The sequence below is a fragment of the Aulonocara sp. 'chitande type north' Nkhata Bay genome, linkage group LG17, assembly GCF_057382095.1.
Source record: "Aulonocara sp. 'chitande type north' Nkhata Bay isolate Kocher_YH1m ecotype deep benthic linkage group LG17, A_spYH_male_GT1.1, whole genome shotgun sequence".
NCBI classification, from domain to species: Eukaryota; Metazoa; Chordata; class Actinopteri; order Cichliformes; family Cichlidae; genus Aulonocara; species Aulonocara sp. 'chitande type north' Nkhata Bay.
Genome location: NC_141360.1, coordinates 28,179,263 through 28,202,507, shown reverse-complemented (window position 1 = coordinate 28,202,507; position 23,245 = coordinate 28,179,263). Strand labels below are relative to the sequence as shown.

Genomic DNA, 23,245 nt, shown 5'->3' with positions numbered 1-23,245 from the left:
GTAAGTAGAGGAAGAAAACACTTCGAAATTATGCTTTTATTTAGTATTTTCCAGCAATTTTTAACATTACAATGTTTATTTTTAATTTGTTTGCTTTTATCTCAGGGCGGCGTCCACTTAATCAACATAAAAAGGTAGTTTTTAATTTCCTTTTGTGTGTGTGTGTGTGTGTGTGTGTGTGTGAGAGAGAGAACGAGAGTGTGCACCTGTTTACTTCTCAGGGTTGGGATATTCATACTCGACTAATATCTAATATTATACTGCTCAAACATGATACAATACACTAATTTAAGTCTTTAAATGGTTTAATACCTGTTTATTGTTTATCTAATTCAATATGTGTGATCTTCAAAACGACCTTTGTTTGCTGAGAGCAATGACTCCGCACTTTGTTGTGGCAATATGGCTTCTACCTGATGGCTGCCTGTCGTTTTAATGGTGGTGTTTATGTTTCCACGTTTAAGGCTTCAGTTTGCTGATGTTTTGCCAAAAGAAAAAGGGTTTGTAAAAATAAAGACGTTGCAATTAAATCCAGGGAAAACCAGTTCTTGATTTGTCAAGATTTATAGTATTTAAAGCTTGTGATCTGATTCTTCTGACCCGGTGGTGTTTTTCTATCCTTCTCTGTGAGAGTAAAATGGCAGTTTGGTTAATTTGAGTTATGGAAATTCAGCATTTGCATTAAATGGCAGGATTGCAGGTGCAACAGGAACTGATCTCAAGACAGGTGTACCTGGGAGATTATAAACCTGTTTTAAGCTGGACTTTAAGACAAAAACAAAAAATTCAGTGAAAAAGGCAAATTGAATGTAAAGTGTTACGTCTTGAGTTGTCGTAAGTTGGTCGTAAACATGAAAGCATTGCAATGCATTTTTGCTGCAGTTTAAAAAGAAAGTACAGCACAAAGGTTGGACTTGAGCCAAGAGATGATGTTATCTCTGGAGCTGTTTTTTTCTTTCAGCCTAGTAACCCAGTCCACACCTATCCTGGTCACATGAGCCAGTATTTACACAGCCTGTTATTGACCGTTGGGAGCCTGAGCAAAGATAACACACAGACACTTTCAGGCTGTGGAGCCATTGTCTGTCCTGTTGATGTTCTTAGCAGTCTGCTGCACGATATGAACAATTTGCATATATGTTCTCAGAAAACAAAATGGTGGAACAAACAAGACGCCCAAGTCGTGTCATCGCCCTCCAGGCTGGACCTAGTGAGGTGGACCCTGGCACCCTGAGGTACTGTATAGTCCCGCCCTTGCCCCAGTTCGACTATTAATACCAAAAACAAACACACAGCTCGGGCTTGTGCCTTGGGCAAAAACAACTTTATAAAAAAGAGATTTTTATTGAGTTCCCCATATTTATGATGGATTCTAAACACACCTGCCTTTTCCTCCCTCAGGATCAGTGACAGGGTTGCACGGGCCTGTGGCCGCCAGTTGGCTTTAATCGGTGACCAGCTAGACCGAGAGTATGCCAGCAGAATGCCAAACCAGCTTCCGACTCCCTTAAACCTCCTGAGACCTGCCCAGGCACTGACTCGGACCATCTATAGGTAAAAAAAAAAAAAAATTTTCCCTCTTATTTTATTTCACTTATCAAACTATTACATTTGTGTGATTGGTTCTAACTTCTCACTGCTTCCTCATAGGGATATTCACAATCAGTTAGGAACTTTTCGGGGTTTGTCTGCTGCAATGAAGACCTGGTTAGTGAGCACTGCACCTGGGCAGGGGATCCTCAGAGTTGAGGCCTTGACAGCTTGGGTAACTCTTCTCTTTAACGCATCTCTGCATTATACGTATGCATAAAGGTTCATTGCTCTTAGTGTTTGCATTAAGGCTTTGTATTCCAAGGAAAAGAGATATCTTTCCATTTACAGCAGCGGGTTTATCCAATGACTCCAAAGTGTAGAGGTTTACACATGTGCCAAACAAGCAAAGCTTCCTGGTTTAATTCCTTTGGAGGTTGTGTCAGCAAAGTCAACAGATGCATAACCTGCAAAAACGTTTAATTGGCAGACAGTTTAATAAAGAATCAAAGATTTTAAAGTGGATCCCATCTGTGAACTACTTTCTTAATTTGAACCCCAATATAAATATGATTTTTAGATAAGAACCTATACATAAAACAAGGAGAAACTCAATTTAAACATAAAAAAATAAAAATAATAGAGCCAAAATAGTCAAAATAGGTGGATTTGAGCAGTCTTGCTTTGTTGCATTGTTGACTGTTGTGTGGTCGTGTTATATTAAATATAATTTGGTACATCTATCCAAAACAGCCCACTTTTTCTCATTATGTCTCATTTTACAGGCATCCAACTTTAACCCAGTAACCTGCACTGGGTGGAACAGAGGAGCACTTGTTACTGTGGCACTGGTGGCCATGGTGACCATTTTCAGTGCACTATGGACGGAGCAGAAAGCTTAAGAGGGCCACGAGCAGGTCTTCTCAGCCATGTTTGTCAAAATATGTTTGCTATCGAGTGAGAATTACTGCTGTTTTCTCTTGCTGTTTACTTTGACTTTTCCCTTTTTTTTAAATAACTGTTTTTATTGAGCGGTATTGAAGTTGAAAGTGAGGACGACAACCTCTTCTCTCAAAAGAGAAGGAAAAAAAAGTATAATGTAAAATTAGTTGGGAGTAAATTGTTTAAAGGAAATCTAGCCTTGCCTAAGGAGTTGGCCAGTTTATTGTAGCAGTGACATGTTGATTCATGTCAGAAAACATGTTGACTGGACTGTTGCTGGCTTGCAGTCTTTTGTATCCAGATTTGTTTCTTACTGGTTTAAGAGGCCAAAATTTTTTCAAATGATATGTAGCATTGCTTAGTGTACAATGAAGGGAGCTGGACTTTCTGTTCAAGATTTGAAACTGCTTTTTCATGTGACGCCAAATAAACTTCTTAATGACAAAAATGTGACAACATTGTAAATTAAAAAAAAGAAATTACAAAAATCTTTAATTACACACTTGTATAAAGACAAGAAGCAACCACAGGAGCTTTATCAGTCTTCATATGCGGTGACTTCCACATGGGCGTACGTTTGGTATGCCTTCCTGTTGCACTTCTGAAGCGTGGCGCCCAGCTGCCTTCCGGGTCCGACCTCGTAGGTGTGTGGGAAATGCTGTCCTTGCGTCCTCTCGTAGATCTCGTGCAGGGTCTGCTCCCATTTCACTGGTGACACCAGCTGCTTAACAAGCTGCCTGCGCACGTGGCTCTCGTTCATGTAACGTTTTCCATCTACGTTGGAGTAGACGCTGATCTCAGGACGTCGTACCTGGACGGGAAGGGGACGAATAGGAAATCGCACATGGAACTTGTGGTTAGGAGGCTCAAAAATGATTTAAATACAATGTCAGATGAACAACACATGGACCCTGACTTTATCAGTCCCTAACATGCCAAATCTTCTTTACAGTGTTGCTTATTTAGGCTTATTTTTTAATTAAATAAATGACACTGTGTTATATGTTGTTTTGCAGCTCATATGTGCTTGTATTTACTTAATTTTAAGACCTGCTAAGGACCAGATGTAAAATCTTGGGTATACTTTCCATTTAACTTTCCGAGTCAGACTGAATAGGATGGGTTATCTTAAAAAAATGAGGACTGGTGTAGCTTTACAGAGTAATTGAACGCATGTTTCAGAAAATATGTTAATCCCTTTTGGATAAAGTGGCTGACTGACCTCCACCTGCCGGAGCACCTCTCTGAGGGGTTCAGTAGCCGATGCCATCAGCTCAGTATGGAACGCACCACTGACTGGGAGAGTTTTGGTCCGCATGAACTTTAGGCGCCGAGAGTTTTCCTGGAGGAAATCCAGAGCCTGAGAAGTCAAAGAAGACAGCAGAAATGACAAGAGCAGCTCTAACAACTTTTTTGATGGTTGAGAGAAAAGACAGAAAAGAGAACACAATAGATTCACGGTATATTAAAGCAGCAAGAATATATGAATGCATTACCTGCTGGTGCCCTGCAATAACCCTGCCATCTGGAAACAGGTAGTTGGCCACAGAGCACACAGGATTCTCCATCCCCAGACTCTTGCAGTGCTCTTTTGCCTGCAGACAGGCATAATTATACTGAGCCTGAGGTCTACCAATGACTGACAGCATCCCACTGGGAACCAGTTCTGAGGCCTTCTGCATAGTCTCCGCTCGCACCTTCACTGCATACAAAGCTAGAAGATGCATAAGGAGTAAATACAGAATATTAACCAAAGTTGTGATTAAAACACCTTTTACAAGTGCACAAAAAAACCCCAAAAAAGAAATCTTTCTACCTTCTGCAAAGTTCATCGCCCCAGAAAAGACAAGAGCAGCAAATTCTCCGACACTGAAACCTGCAGCAGCGACACACATCTCAATGGCCTGTGTACAGCAGGAAACAAGTCAAAAAAATCAAAAAAATAAAAATGTAACAGCCTCCCGATTATGACCGATATATCATTTATGTCACTGATACATCCGTAACTGAAATTAACTCAGAACAATTTGTTTATTTTTTTAAATGGTCATTCAGAATCAGAAGATTATTTACGGTGATGTTTTTGGTGGGAGTGAAACAACAATCTACTGATAAAAACAATAAAAACAAGATGTGATAATAAGAAATAACCACTGTTGGAAGCCTTATTTACTCTACCGCCTTAATCAGGTGCAGTAATTAAAGTTGAAATGAGAAACTTTGCATTTGAAAGATGCTCTTCTACTGGGCACTCAAGCATCATTCAGCCACACCCTCATACATAATGTGCGCACATTTTAAATATAAATTAATATTACTGTAGCAGTATTTTTTAAAAATGAAAAAAAAAAAGATAAACTGGCCACATTTAAGAAGGCAGGACCTGCAGTTATTGTCCTTTTTCCAGACATTTAACTGGCACTTACTTTGGGGTTTTCTTGGTTGAGTCTCTCCACAGCAGCCAGGGAGGTGACAAACACCGCCGGCTGACAGTGAACCGTTTTCTGCAGCTCGTCCTCGGGGCCCTCCAGACACAGGGACAGCAGGTCGTAACCCAGGATCTTCTGGGCTACGGTGAACATTTCTTTAACGTTGGGGTATTTTAAAAGTCCTCTGCCCATGCCCACAAACTGGCTGCCCTGACCGGGGAAGAGGAGCACGGAGCATCCGCTGGGGTCTTTTTTGGGTCTCCGCTGAGGCGCCGCGGCTGGCTCGCTGTTCGGGGGAAAAGCGGGGGCTTCAGCCGGAGGAGGGTAATCTCCAGCCGTGGAACCGGGCTTGTTGGTGGACAGCGTCCTGCTCAGAGAGACCAGCGACCTGACCTTCCCTCTGGAAGATGCTGCCATCCTGACTGCCACTGATGCCAACATGAGCTGTTCCTCATCCAACGACGTGTCTGCGGATGAAATAAGACGCACAGCCCGCCCGGACAAACTGTAATCACCGAAAGAGTCAACTTTGCTTGAACTCAACTCTGACATCTGCTCGGCATGACACCTCACAGGGAGACGCCATGTTGTTTATACGGAGTTTATTCTCGTCTTCTTCCGGTTGACGTTCAGGCTCTTTCACGCTGCAGCGCCACCTCAGGTCAAAGTATGTCATGTCATACAAAATTTACTACAAAGTGAAAATAACTATAAGAGCTTTTAAGTATACACAGACATGCGCTTCTTAAATTTAGCTTAATTGGCTCCACAGGTAGGAAGTAAAAAAGTAAAAAAAAAACTTCCTTGCTGTACTTAATTTTTACTCCCTACGTTTTTAAACAAATATCTGTAGTTTCCACTCCGTATATTTTCAAAACAAACTCGTTACTTTGGGTTTAACCCATTGGGGGAAGTTAATATTTCACGTCACTGCAGGCCTTCAAACAATGAGATTTGAGCCTAAACAGTGACACATGAAAGGCAGTCGCGTTTTAATCAGTAGAGGATGTCGCATAAAAAGAGATGAAAGAGCAAACCGTGTACCGTAGTTTTGATTCATTTATTTTTAGCACAACACCAGAACAACCCCACGAGCCAATAATTTGCGGTACTTCAGAAAAAAAGGAGTGAACATAAAAGGGAGTAAAATGTTGTGTCAGGTAATTTGAAATGCAGCATTTCTATCACCTCAACAAACACTAACTGTGTCACAGTGTGTTGCTAGCTAAAGCTCCACTTGCTGTATTTCACAGGAGGAGAAAGAATGAGAGCTAACTTCACTCAGAGTATAGAAAGAAAGAGAAAGAAACCAGGCTGTATTTAAAGGTAAGGACTGCTTAGTGATATTTGATAAAATGTAATTGTATTTTAACAGGGACATAAAATTCTTGTCTTACTCCCTTCTTCTAGCTCGAAATTACTTGCCAAGTGGTAAGGACCGTTCATGGTCACACGGTGAGAACATTGGTGTTGACTATGAAGAGATACGGTCAGACAGGGGAGGGGCCAGTCAGATTTATCAACTCAACCTCCTTAAAGCATGGAGAGAGGCTGAAACCAATCTCTGGTGAGCCCGGTTAAGGAAAGAGATGAGTTGGTGCCTGAGATGCCAAATTCCAACATCCTCATTCCCGCCATTGAGATAACACTCTCACACAGGCCCAGAGAGCAGATGTTGCTGCATTGCAGATGTGTTATACCCGCTGCCCAGCCGAATGCCTCTCAAAAAGAAAATTTTGCAGAAAATCAGTGTGATCGCTTGGCTCACTGGAATTATCATCTCGATATCTCTTGTCCTTCTTTCATTTCAGACGTCTTGAAAACAAGTTTTAACAAAGTCCTGGAGAAGTGCCCAATGCTGGAGGACCTCCTGCTTTACCCCTGGCTCAGATAAACTCCTCTCTGACACAAACACACACGCATACTGAATTCACATCTTGCCATACAAATGTGATACAGTAACCAACTTTCTTTCTTTCAGAAAAAAAGAAAATTGGGAGATTCAAAATTTTCCTCACAGTAATGTTTGCATCAGTCTATCAGATGAATACCCTCCAAGTCCAATATTTATATTAGTTACAGTGATAATGCTTGGTGTCTACTTTCAGCCACTGCAGTAGAATGCAAGGAATGAATCTCATTGAAATTGTAGTTGCATTTGCTATTTAATTTAATTGTCATGGATGATACACAGACAACCCAACAGCAAACAGAGGAAAACAATGGGCTTAAATACACAGAGGGATAAATGAGGGAATAAGACACAGGATGAGAGCACAGCTGCGAGAAATCACAAACAGCAAGACCATGGGGAAGGAAAACTGAAAACACTAGTCTAAGGAGCTTAGAAAGAAAACGTCTGGACTTCTTTAAGTTGCTTGAAGACATTCAAGCAAAGTTTAAGTTCTGACGCTTTCTTTCCAAACTCCTTAGACTACGATGACCTAGATGACTGAGAACCTTCACAGACATGAAAACACTAACATAGCACACATGACTATCAAAGTAAAACAGCAAACAAGAGACTTTTACAAAGACACAGAGTTGACACAGAGACATGACTGACTGGGGAGAAATTGGGGAACATGGAAACAAGAATGAATAGATATGACACGTGGGACACAGGGGCAAGGCAAAGTAACAGAAACCTAAAGCCTAAGAATATAACACAAGAAGAAAACAATAAAGAGAACCAAAAACATACATAAGAATAATCAATGAATATAAATGAACAAACACAAAACACTGGGTCACAGACTCAGTACCATGACAGTTAAATGTACATAATAAATACTTTAAATCAGATGACAATGTAGCTGACACTGTGTTTATTAGTGTGTGGTCAACCACAAATCTTCATACTGTCATCCATAGATGAGGTCTTTATACAAATGATGAAAGATAATGAAAGAAACTGTTTAATTGATATGAAATGATTGAATTATATGAAATATTATGGCTTTGTCTGCCAGTGTTTTTCTGTAAACTACTTTGAACTACTGGCAGTCAGTGAAGTCACTGAAAGGCAAGATTCTATGTTGTGTTGCCGTAGTTTCCAGAGTTTACTTATAAAGCTCACTTACAGAATTCAGTTAGAAAAGTCAAGCATTTGAAAGGTGCACATTTGAAGAAGTATTAACTCAATATTAACTCATTACGGTTTACATTTTCGATTTTAAAAGTTCTCCGAAATTACAATGAAAAAGGAAACAAGAAAAATTACCACTCCGGCCGATAAGAAAGATTCAGGAGATCAAGGTAAGTAAAAATAATAAAATAAGAACCTGGTAAAATCCAAATCCTAGAAATGTTGACACTGTGTGAATCATTTTTGAAGCAATTGAATCATATGTTTGATTGAAAATAGCTTTAATACAAGATGTCTAATCAAAGGAAGGTTACCGGTCTTTTGGTAAAATAATGTAATAAGTTTATTCTTGGACTCAACAGTAAAAACAGACCAACAAGTGTCATCAAGATCTAAGACTTAGTAAACCTAGTATCAATTCGCACTGGTCAGTTTTTTTAATCCCAAGAATAAACTTGTGATCATTTAAGCAAAAGCAATTTCAAATTCTTTGCCATCAAACTGCTTCCAGTCCTGATGTCGGGGACTCTTTTTCACCACTGTGTTGTTGTCGTCGTTTATAGATTGTAAGAGCAGGACTGCTAAAAGAAAGGCCAGTCCTGAAAAGAAGACCCCAATAAAAAGGAGGAGGGTCGCTGAGCAGGCTGGTCCTTCCACCAGCTCAGATGTGGTCAAAGGAGTGAAGCGCAAGGTTGTGCAAGATGAAGAGGGCACAACAAAGAAAGCAAAGAAGGCTAAACTTCTCGACCATACGAGCGGTGACAAGGAGCAAGCATCCTCCTCGTTGGACTCTGGTAAAGGTAGGCTAATTAGTTGAATAAGGGGGTAGATTAAGTGTGGTTGCTAGGTTTAAGATATTGGTGTTTAGTGTTTGTGTCTATCATCCAGTGAGCTGATGTGCTTTTGGTGTTTTCCACATCTCCAGACTTGAACAACAAACAGGAGTGCACAAAAAATGGCAAAAGAAAGGCCACGGGAGACAACAGAGAGCCACTCAAGAAAAAAAAAAGGAATGTGGACCAGGGCAAAAAATCAGTGGCAGACCAAAAACGTAAGTAGCAAGCAGCTTGGGTTTTATATTCAGGGGAAGGGCAGAAGGAACATTTAGGCTACAGAGGAGAGTAATTTGTGTCACAGCTGTAATAAAACAAGATTTGCTGTTTTGTCTGTTCAGGTGAATTCCAAGCCAGATATGTGGAGGAGCACCAGCTCGGAGAAGGAGGCTGCGGAGCAGTTTTTTCTGGCTACCGGTTAGAAGATCGTTTTCCAGTAAGTGTTCAGATGATGGTAGTAAGACAGGCAGTAACGCAGATAATGGATAATATCGTAAACTGAGACGTCTGCTGTGTTTCCACCTTTCATTATGTCATACTGAGGAAATGCTCACCAATGCTCTGTGTCTTCTAGGTTGCCATCAAACACATTCCCAAAAATAAAGTCTACTGCAAAGTGGCGGTAAGCGTCCAACACTTGAATTAGTTTTACATTACTGGATTGAATGCGGCGTTCCTCATCATCCACTTTGTTGTAATATTTCAGGATGAAAATGGGAAGATGCTCTCGGTGGAAGTGGCCATTATGCTTAAACTTGCAGGTGAAGCAGAAGGGTCAGTGGGAATATCAGCACCTGTGTCCTTGCTGGAGTGGTTCGACTTTGGCAAAGAGCTGATCCTGGTGCTGGAGAGACCTGTCCCTGCTGTGGACCTGCAAAAATACAAAGCAGAAAATGGAAGAGCTTTACCAGAGGACAAGGCCAAGGTAGGTTGACTGGGAGAGCCTTAGACTGTACAGCATTCAATCAAGGCAGAAAAGCATTAACTCATTATTGTGTTTTTCATCTTTTCCAGGTCATTCTGAAGCAACTAGTTGATGCTGTAAAGGAACTTGAGGAGAAACACATCTTTCATCGGGACATCAAGGGACAAAACATTCTGATTGAGACCGGCTCAGATGTGCCTCGAGTTCGCATCATTGACTTTGGACTGAGCTGCTTTGTTAAACAGCGATCTCTGTATCGCATCTTCTATGGTAACATATTCTGCTCCTGCTTTTCACAGATGTAACAATTTGTGTCTTTTGTTTTAGAAGAAATTGCAATTGTGTCTGTTTGTTAGGCACTCCTCTTCACATCCCTCCCGAGTGGTACATTAGGAGCTGCTACAGGTGTGGACCCACCACGGTGTGGCAAATGGGAGTGGTGTTGTATGAAGCGCTTCATGCACGATACTTTAGTACCGCGAGGTTCCTCACAAAGCAACTGAGCATCAAAAAGCGTCTGTCCACAGGTAAGAAAACTTCACACTTCCAGATTCACTGATGCCTTGGATCACTAGAACTATCATCTTCATCTTTTTGATCTTTTCTTTCTTTCAAGAATGCCGGAATTTCTTGGACGCATGTTTAGCTATAGTCCCGGAGAAGCGCCCAACACTGGAGGAGCTCCAGCTTCACCCCTGGCTAAGATAACACACACAAACACACAATTCACACCTTATCATGTAAGTGTGATACATTGTAGTAACTTCCTTTCTTTTTTCTGTTGGACAGGAATAGATAGAGTGGGTCAATCTTAAAAAATAAATAAATAAAAATTTAGCTTTTTTGGAGTTCCTGTAACCCCCCCAGCCATCCCAGGAAAGGGGATCTCTCTTTGAATGGGCTTTCCCGAGGTTTCTTCCCATCGATCTGGCCCCCTGGGGAGTTTTTCCTCGTCTTCATAGAGAGCTTGGGCTGGGTCAGGAGCTCCATCAAAACTGTCTTTATTTGATGACATTAAAGTCATCAAATAAAGATGTGTTTTACTTAAAGTAAAATTTGATCAAAATAAAACTTGTTTAATTCATCTTTGCTGAAGATTCTCCTTCATTACTATTTTGTTTTGTTTTTTTTACCCATGGTGCATTTTGACAAATAAGAAAACTGAATCAGGTTAAAGTGTGCACAAAGACAGTCACACTGCAAATGATCTGAAGACTTGCATCTGTTGCTCTAACCCCCAACTAGTTTAGACAGATTTCCTGGTTCTACCAGAGGTTTTTTCCTTCAAGAAGGGAGTTTTTCCTTCCCACTGTTGCTGAGTGTTTGCTCATAGTGGGTTGTAAAAGCATAAAAGTTAATAAGAGGCAGAGTTATCACAGAGGGAACTATATAGCTTAAATGTACAATTTCTACAGGACGAATTATAACTTCATTATGTATAAAAGCTCCTGTGGATAATTACTCCTATTTGTAACTTTACACAAGAGAAAGTTTGCTGTCACACTATTTATAACAGGTTGGGTTTTGTCCTCTGAGTTGAGCCTTTGGTTGCAGTTTATTGAAGAATTTCCTCTAAAGTAGCTGTTGATAAAGATTTAAAGTCGTGTTTATATACAGAAATATGCTTTAGTTCCTGTTTTTTTACATGTCTGCCTCAGTGGATCAGTAGAAGATCTGGTACAGGAAACTAGATGATGAAAAAAGGGTACGAATACACATATATATCTATATAGATACAGATATATATACACGCACACACAGGTTGCAACGTAGTATTTTCATTTTTTCTTAGCATTTCTTTAACGTCTTGGTGCAAAAGAATACCTGCATTTGTGTGTAAAGAAATGTTACATATATACTCAAAACAGTTGGAAAAAAGAACTACAAATTTGGAAAGGAATTTATTCATGTTCTTACTCATGGATGGAGTACATGGTTTAAAAAACACTGAGGAAACAGATATGAGGCGGCTGTATCAACATAAAAACATTAATACAGTTAAAAATGAATAAAAAGTTGCACGCTTAAACTTATTTCTCTACAGTTTGTACAATTAATCCATGTAACAATAGGTTCTCTCTTAATATAGTAGTTATTAAAATATCTTTACATAAAAATACATTTTTAAGTACTCTCCAGTGGAAGTCTTTTGTGGCTTATGTTTCTAAATGACACAACCATAAAGCAGCCCACAGAATATACAAATATGTCTTTGATAAGTGAATGTTGGCTCCCACAATGGCCTGTTAAGTTATTGCAAAAATAATTTACTGCATAATATGTCAGATTAGAACATGTTATAAGCACAAAACTGAAGGGGAAACAATAAAAACAAAAATTAAAAAACAAATACTAAATTAAGTTAAAGGATATTTCTTACTATACTATATAATTGTATAATGTTGCGTTTGATTGCAAAAGAAAACCCACCAAGAAAAAAAGAAAGAAAAAAAGAGAGAATAGAGTTTAATTTATTCAAAACACATTCTTTTCTTTTATTTAAGCTGTAGCGAGATTCAGATGGACAAAAGAGAAAGAAAAATATTACAGATTTGTTTTATTAATCATGAATAAACTTTATTATACACAACTCTAAATTTCAGTTGGTCTTAGTCAGATGTGTTTTTAATTAAATCCTGCAACACTGTGCTCGCTGCCACGCTGCCATCACTTTATATCTTAGTGTGCAATTCAAATATATACTTATTACAATATTTTTCCCCCTTAACTCTCAACTCGCGTTTTTAAAATGTCTGTGATCATATTTGTCCGTTGACTTCTGTCTGGGCCTCGAACGATTCATCAGACAGGTTGGCAGCCTCCAACTGATGCTCCAGACTTTCATCATCGCCTCTATTCTGATCAACTCTTATCTTAAACTTAGTGATGAACTCATTACTGGCCAGCGCGTCCTCCTTTTTAGGGCATGTGGGCTTTGATAACAGCCGGCTTTCCAGTCGCTCTGCAAAGAAAATTCACAAAACATTTCTTATTTGGTAAGCTTGTTAACAAATTTTAGTTCAGTTTTGCTGAAAGTTATAGCATGCATCAGGTAAGAAGCAATTGGTTTTTAAAAAGCATATACATTCCCCAAAACATTTTTATTATGTGCATTTTGGAGAATAAAAGATTGTACACAATTTCCCTTTTTAAAGTAAAAAGATTATTAAGTCTAATTCTTACTTATTCAGTAGATTAAAGTATTGAAACATCATTATTCATAAAATATGCACATTACAAAATTAAAGTTATTCAAAAATTACTCAAGTACTTACTCCAATACTCACATTATTCAAGTAAATGTAATTTTTGCCAATGTAATGTCACATAAAATCTTAATCTGAATAAGGGATTTGAACCCCACTGTCACGGCCAGGGGATCAGCAGGCCGCTGACTAGTAGTGTTCTCTCTCTTGCTCTCTCGCCAGGGCGGAACTCATGGTGGGTTCACACCCTCGGCCCACGCCCCTCTTAAGAGGAAACACCTGGGCCTCATCAGTGCAGCCAACATTTAAGCCAGGGAGTGGCTTCTACTCATCGCTGGATCGTTGTGTGTGACTCGCGTCAGTGCAGCCCGGCTCTGAGCAAGTTCTCATTTGCTTCCCTGTGCAAAACCTCTAACGTGTGTTTCCTTCTGTACATAGATCCCCTGGACCCGACTCTGCATTCCCCGAGCGGATTCCCTTTTTGTGTGAGTGTTTGGAGAGAGAGTCAGAAGAAGAGCAAGTGTCTTTTCCCTACCTGGATTTCCCCGGAGCCTTTTCCCTGTCACCACTTTGTATATAGCACTATCCCCTGCACTGTTTGTACTGTGCATGCGGTTATTTTTCGTTTTAAGATTTCCGTGTTTAAATCATAATAAGATTTAGTTTTAATTTTTTTTTTTCTTTTTTTCTTCTCGCCTGTCCCATTTGGTTCTTTAGCCATCAGAATTGTTGTCTGAAGACCAACAAGGATACCCAATGGATTTACTTTGCCAAATGGATCATCGTGGCATTGCCGTATTGGTCCATTTGGTCGATCTTTGTTTTTATTATTTATTATATTTTATTTTCAGATGTTACAGACGGGACAGACATGAGTGAGAGATAGGAAAGGGAGAAAGAAAGAGGAAGGAAAGGAAAAACAGAAGGGGAGAGGGACAGTGAGAAAGGGGAGAAAAAAAAATAAAAATCTCCTGGATCACCTGTTGAGAGAAGAATAGAAAACAAGCAAAAAAAGACAAAAAAAAAAACAAAGCAACATACTAAACACAACACCATCGCATTAATCTAGCTAAGTGTAAACAGCAGTAAATACTAAATATTCAATGTTGTTGTGCAGCACGCAGGACAGATGTGCTTCGAAGTAGCAGCCAAGAAAGGTGTAATTTGGGTCTACGAGCAGTGAACACCCGTGTGCATACCTGTGTGGATCAGCGCGCTTGTATTCCAAAGGTTTCTCCATGTAACGATCTGCTAGGGAGTGTGGGGGGGCCACAGCCCCGTCCTCCAGGGTGTGAAGCAGCCTTAATTAGTTTTAATTTTACTTGTTTACTAGTTTTAATTAACTTGAGGTGAGTCAGATTCTTTCATTCAAGTCACTGAATTAATCTCTTGACATGTTTGGGGGTAGGTGCCTTTTGTAGCATTTTAATGCAATTATCTGACAGATTATATGGTCTACACTGTTATTAACTATACTAACACTCTGTTCCTGAAGTCTGTACCGCAAAGAGGCAAAGTGAATACCGCACCTGCAGGAGTAATGGGGGTCATCAGTCGGTTCAGCTGGATGTTCCAGTGCCGTACATGTTGACTGGCATTCCTCAGCCTCTCCTGGACCTCCTGGAAACAAAAATCATGCAGGCATCCTCATCAGTGTTGTTTTAGAAGAGCACTAAATAAGATGCTGCTCACAAAGCCAGTCAAAACAAACTTGCTCACCTCCAGACGCTGGTGACTTCTTTGGCGAGATGCCTGCAGATCCTGGAGCTCCTGAGAGGCAGAGTTGAGGGCTGAGGGGGTGTCCTCATCGGGACTGCCATCTGACAGCTCGTGTATGGGGCTGAGGTTTTGCATTGTACGTTGCTGCTCCTGGAGGAGCTGGAAATGTTTCCTCTTTTCATCTTCAGCCTGCAGCAACCTGAAGGAGGGGAAAAAGGGAAGAAGCAACTGAAAATGTTAATACTTCTCATGGATATCTCAGATCTCCATCACAAATAAAATAATAAAGGGCCATAATAAGAGTTAGAAATCCATTGTTACCGCTCAAGCTCCAGTCTGGCCCTCTCCTCCTCCAGCCGAGCCTGGATCTCCATATTAAGGGCAACTTCCAGCTGCTGCTGTGTCAGCTCCAGCTCCCTGATCCTCTTCTTCTGTTGTTCAGCCTCCTTTTCCTTCACCTGCATCTCAGCCTGCATGCTGTCTTTTATCTATGCACACACACACAGCTACATAAACAGATGCACCAACAGAGCGGTATAAACTGACCTATTCCTGAATCACCTTTTCCTGGACTGTCATAACCATTTTTCCAAATCATTAAAGACTAGGTGTGAATTTTATAATGACAGTCAACATTTTGCTGCAGTTCTCAAAGATCAAAGTCAAGGAGAAAAGACTCTGTACATAATTGCTGTCAAGTGGAAAACTTTTTTTTTTTACCATCTCAGCCTCTTTCAGCTGTCTTTCCAGTTCCATCTGCACCTCCCTCTGCTTCCTCCGCTCTCTCTCCTCTGCCTCCCTTCGGCGAGTTTCCAGTTCCCGAGCATGCTGTGAAACAGATGAAAGAGCCATTGTTTGGTTTGTGTTTTCACCTCTATCCAGCAGGTGACACTAGGCCATCAGCTTCGAGGTTCAACGTATTGTGCTTTCAGCGGTGCTCTTCTTGATAACGTGGTTGAAGTAAGTGGGTATTTGAGTTCATGTTGCTTTCCTTACAGCTGTAAGTAATCTGCTCATTCCGCTTTTGATCTTTGGCACCAACAAGTGATTTTTTTCCCAGAGAAGTGCTGCTCACAGGAGATTTCCTCTATTTCAGACCATTTTCTATAAACCGGTTAGATGGTTGTACAGTTTCTGAAATACTCAGACAAGCCTGTCCGACACAAACAACAATGCATGTTCAAAGTCATTTAAATCCCATTTGACCTTTGACCTTCAGCAGGTCATCTTATTAATGTATACATGCCTAAATGCACTGAGCTGCTGCCATGTGATAGGCTGATTAGGTATTTGACCTAATGAGCAGTTCAACAGGTGTATCTAACAAAAATGTGGCCAGTGAGTGTACATGGTACTTTTTAAATGGACAAAATGAACTGCACTGGCAGCTGCCCAGTGCCACTATGACTTAGTTAAATAATCACTACCATGGATAGTTTGGTGCATGATGTAATTAAATAAATATTACAAAAAAAGATTCTTATAGCCCTCACTTACCTTGATAATGTTTTCAATCTCTAAGTCCTGTTTGTCTTTCTCTTTTTCTGTCTTCTCTGTCTCATGGATAGTCGAGTCATCAGATTGGCTGCCCCTGCTGCTGCAGCTGCTGCGGGCGCTCCGGCTGCGTTCCCGCTGACTGTTTTCCCGCTGGATCCGTCTCTTCAGTTTGAGTTCATGGTGAAGGGAAGACTTTCCCTCACTCTGAAGACGGAGGGCAGTTTGAATGGCTGAATAGTGAAAGAATACATAAAAATAGTAATGCAATTTTGTTGCCTTGCTATAGAAAATAATATATTAAAACAATTAAAAAAACAATATATTCCTTTTATAGCTTCCCTCAGAAAAGACTTCTTGCTATGAGTTGCATCTTAGCAAACCCTCATCATCACCTTCATTATCACCTGGATCAGCTGCCACACTATCATTAATCTTTGCAGACACCACATTTGCTGCTATAAATAGAATGAACAGCCTACGAACAAAGCAAAGATACGAACTACATGTACACTTTGTTTTTACATGAGAAAGCCATGGCAGCATTCTTTCATGAAAAAAAAAAGAAAAAAAGATGTGTCTCAGTGTTACAAGGCAGAGCTGTAAAAAAAATAGTTATGTCCACTTTAACCCAAACTTTGTACTTCTTTGTCTTTTTTTGTAGAAGAGGTGTTTTGTGCCCCTCTGTCAGTGACCTCTTTTCAAATTACCAAGCTGTCTGAACCTATTATTCATGAAATGTGGCTCCTTATCTCAGTCACAATCGTAGGCAAACACAATTTGTTATTACAGGAAGCAGTAACTAACTAGTTAAATCTCATTTAGTATCAACAACCTCCATCACACCTTTTCTTGCAGCTGTTTAAGAGACTTGCATAACCTAAAATCATGATGCTACCTGCACCATGCTTAATAGTGTTGTGCAGTGTTTTTGGTCATTGCTTCTTTTTTCTCAACTCTTAAAACTCCTTCTGATAAAAGGAGAAAGTCCTTGATTTTCTCCATTCGTAGACAGCTGCATTCTATAATGCTTCTTGTGGAAGTTAATGGCACTGAGTCATGGTTGAAAGCAGTTTTTATATAGTTACCAGAGACCATTTTTGTGCTTTATCTCTGTCCAACACCACAGTAAATTTTAAATTAAACAATCAAGACGTGACTGAAGTGCAGACTTTCACCTTTAATTCAAAGGTTTTTGAAAAAATAATGCATTAACTCTTTAGGAATTACAGCCATTTTTATACACAGTCCTCCATTTTCAAATGCTCAAAAACACCAATTGGCTAAAAAGCAGTTTCAGTGAGTCCCCTTGTTATTTTATGACAAATAAAGCAGACATAATATCTGTAATTTTAAAGAGGAGACCCAAAGAGATATCAGTGCAAATGAAGGAGGCCATCATTAGGCTGAAAACCTAAAATACACCTATCAGAGTATAGGTAGAGATATCACTGTTAAAGTCTGTAATCAAGAGGTGCCTTCATGAATGGAAATACAGAGAGCTTACAACAAGGTCCAAAGCACTGGTTACGCTCAAGAACTGGAAGGTCAGGTTAAACATTACTAAGAATAAAAAAGAGCCTGCACAGTTATGAAAAATATTGTAAAGATGAAATTGAGTTTAACTTGGAAATGTAGACAACGTCCTCCGTCAAACATGGTGGAGACAAAGAACTGAGTCACTAGTGTTTATTGAAGGTGTGACTGCTTATAGAAGTGGCACGATGAATTGTGGAGATACTGACCCAAAACATCGAGGGAAAACTATTTTAGCATTATCGAGTCTGGCTGTAACTGTGACTTAGTCAACATTTTATAAGCTTCAGCTGACTTCTGAAAGTTTTCTTAATCATTGGCAAAAGAAACACAAATAATTAGCAACCAATGAAACACAGATTGTTTGACAAGTGGCCTCAATATATCTGAAAGATCCTGGAATTATTTATATACACTATGATAAGCTTCAGTACATTTCAACCACACTAAACCAATGAGCACACACATTGTAAGTTACACACCTTGAGTCCACTCCACTTTCTGTTTCTGGTCAGGCGCGCTCATCTCGTAGGTTTTACTATGGGTTTTCACACAGAACAGACAGCGCTTCCCCTCCCTGTCTGGAATAGACTGAAACAAAAAAATGTATGTAAGTCACAGCGTTGGTTGGTGAAGAGTTAAACATGCTGAGTTTTCCTCACTAACCTCTATGACACAGTTCTGATCCAGCTGGATCTCCCCTCTCTTGTCTTTTAAGTCCTCGCTGACATAGTAGGCCATGGAGGAGGGCTTCAGCACAAACCAGCGCTCAGTCCAATTCCTACGCACATGCCCCTTTTTCCACATGTAACCCTACAAAACAAGGGATCAATTGAAGAACAAAGAAAGACAAAAATGTCAAGGGAGCAGTCAAATAGGCTCCAGTGACACAGCACAACTCACTCTCTTGAGAACGCTGTGATAGATCTCCAGGAACACCTCATCTAAAGCCAGGCTGAAGGCCTCAGCGCTGGTGACGCTCAGCAGCCGGCCTGCACTCATATCCTCCAGGAAGGTCCACACGGACATTCCCTCTTCCCACACTGTAGCATCCTGCGATAGTAAGTCCTCCATGGGCTTCCCATCCCACTCCTCGCTCATCGCAGTGGAGATTTTCTTGAGGAGATACTCCACCTAGAAGCATTCAAATATTTGTATACGAAACTTTTTGCACATCGCTAAAACCAAATATTAACGGCACCGACAATGCAAATACTGACTCAACACAGATTGTATTCTGTGGTTTTGGGATATCACTCTTCATGAGGAGCTCACTGAGTGACTTCTACAGAAGCCGTTTATTTTTATCTCTGTCGACAGGAAACCAAAAGCATTATGGAGGAAGTGCAGGAAGGAAGAGCCTCATTAACTAACTTACTTGCACTTGTATTTTCCTACTGAGAAAATCTTTAAACTGTCCTAACTCTGTCATCACACACAAATTATATTTCTTTTTGGGTATTTGGGTATAGCAGTGTCTAAAAACTACAAGCGTTGCTGGTGTTTGTTCCTCTAACTCTCTTAAATTGTTTCTTTTAAATCAAAAGTGAATTGTTTAACTTTTTGTACAATGTGTGTCCATTTTTCCATTTATAGCATACAAATGACTTAAAATATAATCACTGTGGATTTGAGCCTTTTCAAGAAAGCCCTAATGAATCAGGCCTCAAGCAGTTGCCTAAAATAAAATCCTCTCCAACTTTAAGTGTTTCTACAAATTCTCAGTGAACACATTTCACTCTCCTTATTCTTCATAACTATTACCTCCTCTGGTATCATCACCAGTGGGTATCGGTCCTCTGACAGAAGGTTGAATAAACAGAAGAGCTTGAAGCAGTCCCTTTCCGATAGCAGTGTCCCCTGTGGCACCCTTCTGAAGTTCTTCTTCATGGTCATTGTCCAGCACAGGTCATCAAATTTCTCCTTATCAAACATCCCCTTTTTGACCTGGAAATGCAAAACTGGAAATGCTCTGAACTGAAACTAAAATTGCACTTTTTAAAACAGTTTTACATAAGATTATTTGTTTCCTGAGGGGTGTGTTATGAAGGAAGTTCAACACTGCCTGGCTTTCTTATCATGACACTGGTTATCATCTTTCTCGATTAACTCACGCTTTCTGCTTCAATCTCTGTGCACACTTATATAAAATGGGACTCGACTGAGCACTGCGTGCTGCAGTCAGAAGAAACGGGTTACAAAGATCTCTAAAGTTTATATAAATATAAGAGTAAAACACAACACTGCTGCTGCAAATAAGACTGACTGCTTCAGAAGATCATTAAGTTACAATAACTCAGCTACAACTCTTAACAGTGTTAAAAAAAGGACTTCAGCAGCATTGGCATCAAGCATAAAAATATCACCAGCTGAGTACATGGAAAATCCTGTGACAATGTGACACACATTTCCACTGCTATGTTGCTAGTGAGGTGCACTCATTTTGTTAGATACACCTGTTTGGCTTCTCATTAACACAAATATTTAATTAGCCAGTCACATGGCAGCAGATCAATGCATTTAGGCGTGTAGATATTATTAAGTAAAGACGACCTACTGAAGTGCAAACTGAGCATCAGAATGGGGAAGAAAGATGATTTTAGTGACTTTAAATGGCATGATTGTTGGTGCCAGATAGTCTATGTCAAAAAACTGCTGATCTGCTGGGATTTCCCCACACAGCATTCTCTGGGGTTTACAGAGAATGGTCAGAAAAAGAGAAAACATTGAGTGGTAAAAAATCCCTTGACTGCTTCAACAGTGATTGAAATAACTACTCATTACAACAAAGGTATGGAGAAGAGCATCTATGATGTACAAAACAGTCAAACATTGAAATAGATGGGCTACAGCAGCAGAAGGCCACACTTCTATCAGCTAAAACAGGAAACTGAGGCTGTAATTCACACAGGCTCACCGAAACAGGACAAAATATAATTGGGAAAATGCTTTCTGGTCTGAGGAGTTTTGATCTCTGCTGTGACAAGTATTTTTTGTTGATGTAATAGTGGTGGGAATACTTTTTTGACACACTTTTACCCCTGAGTACCAACTAAGAATCACTGAAAGATTGCAGCCTACCTGAGAGTCACTGTAAAAAGAACCCAGCTGCGCTATAAAAATTGAAAAAGTCCCAGTGATTTTCTGCCAGTACATTTTCTGTTTTTTGAGAGAGGTTTTCATAAAGTGTAAATAGTCAAATTCAACGTGTGCTTAAAAAAAATTACAGTTTTTTTTGTTTGTTTGTTTGTTTGTTTTTGCTGACCATATCCACCCCTTTATGACCACAGTGTACACTTCCTCTGATGGATGCTTCCATGCTCCATGTCACGAAGCTCAAATAATCTCAAACTGGTTTCTGTAACATGATAAAGAGTTCACTTGAATTAAATGGCCTCCACAGCCACCAGATTTCCATCCAATAAAGTACCTTTGTGATGTAGTGGAATGGGAGATGTGCACCAACTGTGTGATGCTATCATGTCACCATAATCTCTGGGGAATGTTTCCAGCATCTTGTTGAATCTGTGCCGAAGGTTTAAGGCAGCTCTGAAGCACAGTGTGACTATTAGGCTAGCTAACACGTATTTCTTCAGCAGAGAATGTTGGGCTTTCAAAACTGAAACTCTGAACATAAACTGCCCGACCACGTTACGGTCTCAGCATAATGTCAAAAGAGAGTCGACCTTTGTGTCGCTGGAATGTCTGACTTTAAGATCACGATAGCCTGCTAACTAATCTCGCTTTGTAATCTTCATTTCTGGTTGTAAGCAATGTAACAATAGTTACAAACAAAGAAAAACCTGACAAAACAAAACCCAGGGGGTTTGACTGAACTGTTAATAAAGTACTAGCTGGAAGTATTCAGGCACAGCTAGGTTAAATTAAAGGGAAAATGTAAAATAGATATAAGGGCTATATTTTCCTCATCTCAATAAGTCCAAAACCAACAACTAGTCGGTTCTGAATTTCTTTTTAAGTTAGCCGGGTACTGTAGGTTTTTGCAAGTGTTACTCGAAACTGAGTAAATACTGCATGAAATGGGAATGTCATTCAACTGCAGATCGGCACACAGTACTGCACGACCAGCTGGCACGCAATGTAAACATAAACTTAAGTTAATGATCGTGGTAATGAAGGAGCATGAGATCGAGGGTAAAGGTACTGCTCAGTGATGTGTTCGTAAGAGTTTTGAACAACATAAATACAAGTATAACTGCAGCTGAAGGAAAACCCTTTGCATAGATTGTATTTTTTACATTACCTTATCCAGTATGTATTTGCTGAGGTAGGGCATGTAGCCATGATTAGACACTGGTCCATCATCATCATCCTGGAAATGCTGCTCCAGAGCAACGGGATCATGTGGGATGTTCAACACTGTGTACAAGTTGTGGGACAGCACCTGGAGAATTCAAACAGACATACAGCATAAGTGGATGGATAAAACTAAGCACAACTCCCGCACACTCCCTTGTTTCTTCACATATCAGCAAACAAACGCTCACAAGCACAGGCAGCTAGTCACCAGTGAGTAAGCATGTCAGGGCAGCTTTCTGCTATTTCCCTGGATTCTTCTAACCAAGAGGGGGGGTCAGTTAGGCATGTAGGGAGTGGAGGGAAAGCAAGTTAACAGGCAAAATAAAACCTACCGAGGGGAAAAGAAGGCAAAACATAATATTCGTCTTTTATTTAGAAACCCTGACAATTTTGTGTGGTATCAAGGCCATGATAAGGTTGGACTTTCACCTCCACTCTGAACAGGCTAAACGTCTGTTAATGTCTGAAAAGATCTGGATTTGAGTGCGAGCTTTTAATCTGTCTGCGTGTCTCATGTTCCTCTGATTACAACACGAATTCACGCACAGTATGCCACCACACGTACACACCACTACGTTTGAGTTCTGACTTTAGACAGAGTCGAAGTGATGACCAAAGTAAAACTGCAAGAATATAAAGCGTTTGTGTTTGTCTCTGTGCTCTCTCCAGCGGACGCCCCTCGGTCTCAGTTTCCTGATCTTAAAAACGTCTCGCACTAAAATTCTCCTTACCTTTAACTGCGACTTGGAAACTTTCCCGCACTTCTCCACGTCCAGCGACGTGAAAGCGTACCAGATGGACTTCAGGAGTTCGGATTTTAGGTCCATTTTTTGGAGACCGCCGGGGACGCGCAAAACTACATTTCCGAAGCGGTGCGCAGCGGCTTTTTACGCAGCCACGGGTGAGCGCCCGTGTGGTGAGAACAGCCAAGCAAAATGTGGAGCAGAGCACTCACTGCGGTGCAAACGACAAAGGCCCAAAGTATCAGATGTGGTGCAGACTTAAAGAGGCGGAGAGCCGAAACAAAACCTGGAGCACCACACGGTCCTCCTCCCTTCTCATAATTCAACAAAACGATTTAAAATAGTGGGGAAAAAAGCAGACATGGATAGATCTCGACAGTGTGAAAACATTTACGTGATGATTTCACACTACATGTATTCACAGAACTGTATCTAAGGTATTTCTCCTGATAGGGTGGGCTCCAGAATTCCTCAACGCAC

The 23,245-nt window shown here is 40.3% G+C and overlaps 4 protein-coding genes across 9 annotated transcripts in view; 2 read left to right on the top strand and 2 right to left on the bottom strand.

Moving 5' to 3' along the window:
* bik (BCL2 interacting killer) overlaps positions 1-3,475 on the top strand; it is a 12,807-nt gene extending 9,332 nt beyond the window's left edge. For 2 of the 3 annotated variants that reach the window (XM_086269464.1, XM_086269462.1), the window contains 5 exons: positions 106-134; positions 1,148-1,235; positions 1,402-1,554; positions 1,651-1,765; positions 2,316-3,475. In XM_086269464.1, coding sequence (XP_086125590.1) covers positions 1,156-1,235; positions 1,402-1,554; positions 1,651-1,765; positions 2,316-2,432 — 465 coding nt within the window. In that variant the 5' untranslated portion in view covers positions 106-134; positions 1,148-1,155 and the 3' untranslated portion in view covers positions 2,433-3,475. Of the gene's footprint in view, positions 1-105; positions 135-1,137; positions 1,236-1,401; positions 1,555-1,650; positions 1,766-2,315 lie in introns of those variants that run through there. The other variant, XM_086269461.1, reaches the window with a different exon arrangement.
* On the bottom strand, positions 2,931-5,523 carry mcat (malonyl CoA:ACP acyltransferase (mitochondrial)). The gene is made up of 5 exons (XM_086269456.1): positions 4,899-5,523; positions 4,289-4,376; positions 3,969-4,186; positions 3,695-3,832; positions 2,931-3,283 (listed from the first exon to the last, which is right to left on the bottom strand). The coding sequence occupies exons 1-5, from the start codon at positions 5,451-5,453 to the stop codon at positions 3,011-3,013; spliced, it is 1,272 nt and encodes a 423-aa protein (XP_086125582.1). The 5' UTR covers positions 5,454-5,523; the 3' UTR covers positions 2,931-3,010.
* Positions 4,962-16,384, top strand: LOC147310243 (serine/threonine-protein kinase pim-2-like). 4 transcript variants are annotated; one of them, XM_086269459.1, is made up of 12 exons: positions 4,962-5,568; positions 6,155-6,227; positions 6,312-6,468; positions 6,713-8,159; positions 8,553-8,789; positions 8,915-9,040; positions 9,164-9,258; positions 9,397-9,444; positions 9,529-9,747; positions 9,837-10,017; positions 10,104-10,274; positions 10,364-16,384. In XM_086269459.1, the coding sequence occupies exons 4-12, from the start codon at positions 8,099-8,101 to the stop codon at positions 10,453-10,455; spliced, it is 1,230 nt and encodes a 409-aa protein (XP_086125585.1). In that variant the 5' UTR covers positions 4,962-5,568; positions 6,155-6,227; positions 6,312-6,468; positions 6,713-8,098; the 3' UTR covers positions 10,456-16,384. The 4 variants fall into 4 exon arrangements, with proteins under 4 accessions (XP_086125585.1, XP_086125583.1, XP_086125586.1 ...); XM_086269460.1 differs by lacking the exon at positions 4,962-5,568 and adding an exon at positions 5,948-6,061; XM_086269457.1 differs by lacking the exon at positions 6,312-6,468.
* On the bottom strand, positions 11,630-23,245 carry def6c (DEF6 guanine nucleotide exchange factor c). The gene is made up of 12 exons (XM_086269454.1): positions 22,754-23,245; positions 21,967-22,107; positions 19,467-19,649; positions 18,606-18,836; positions 18,369-18,515; positions 18,185-18,293; positions 16,170-16,399; positions 15,393-15,500; positions 14,994-15,160; positions 14,673-14,871; positions 14,483-14,573; positions 11,630-12,709 (listed from the first exon to the last, which is right to left on the bottom strand). The coding sequence occupies exons 1-12, from the start codon at positions 22,847-22,849 to the stop codon at positions 12,507-12,509; spliced, it is 1,905 nt and encodes a 634-aa protein (XP_086125580.1). The 5' UTR covers positions 22,850-23,245; the 3' UTR covers positions 11,630-12,506.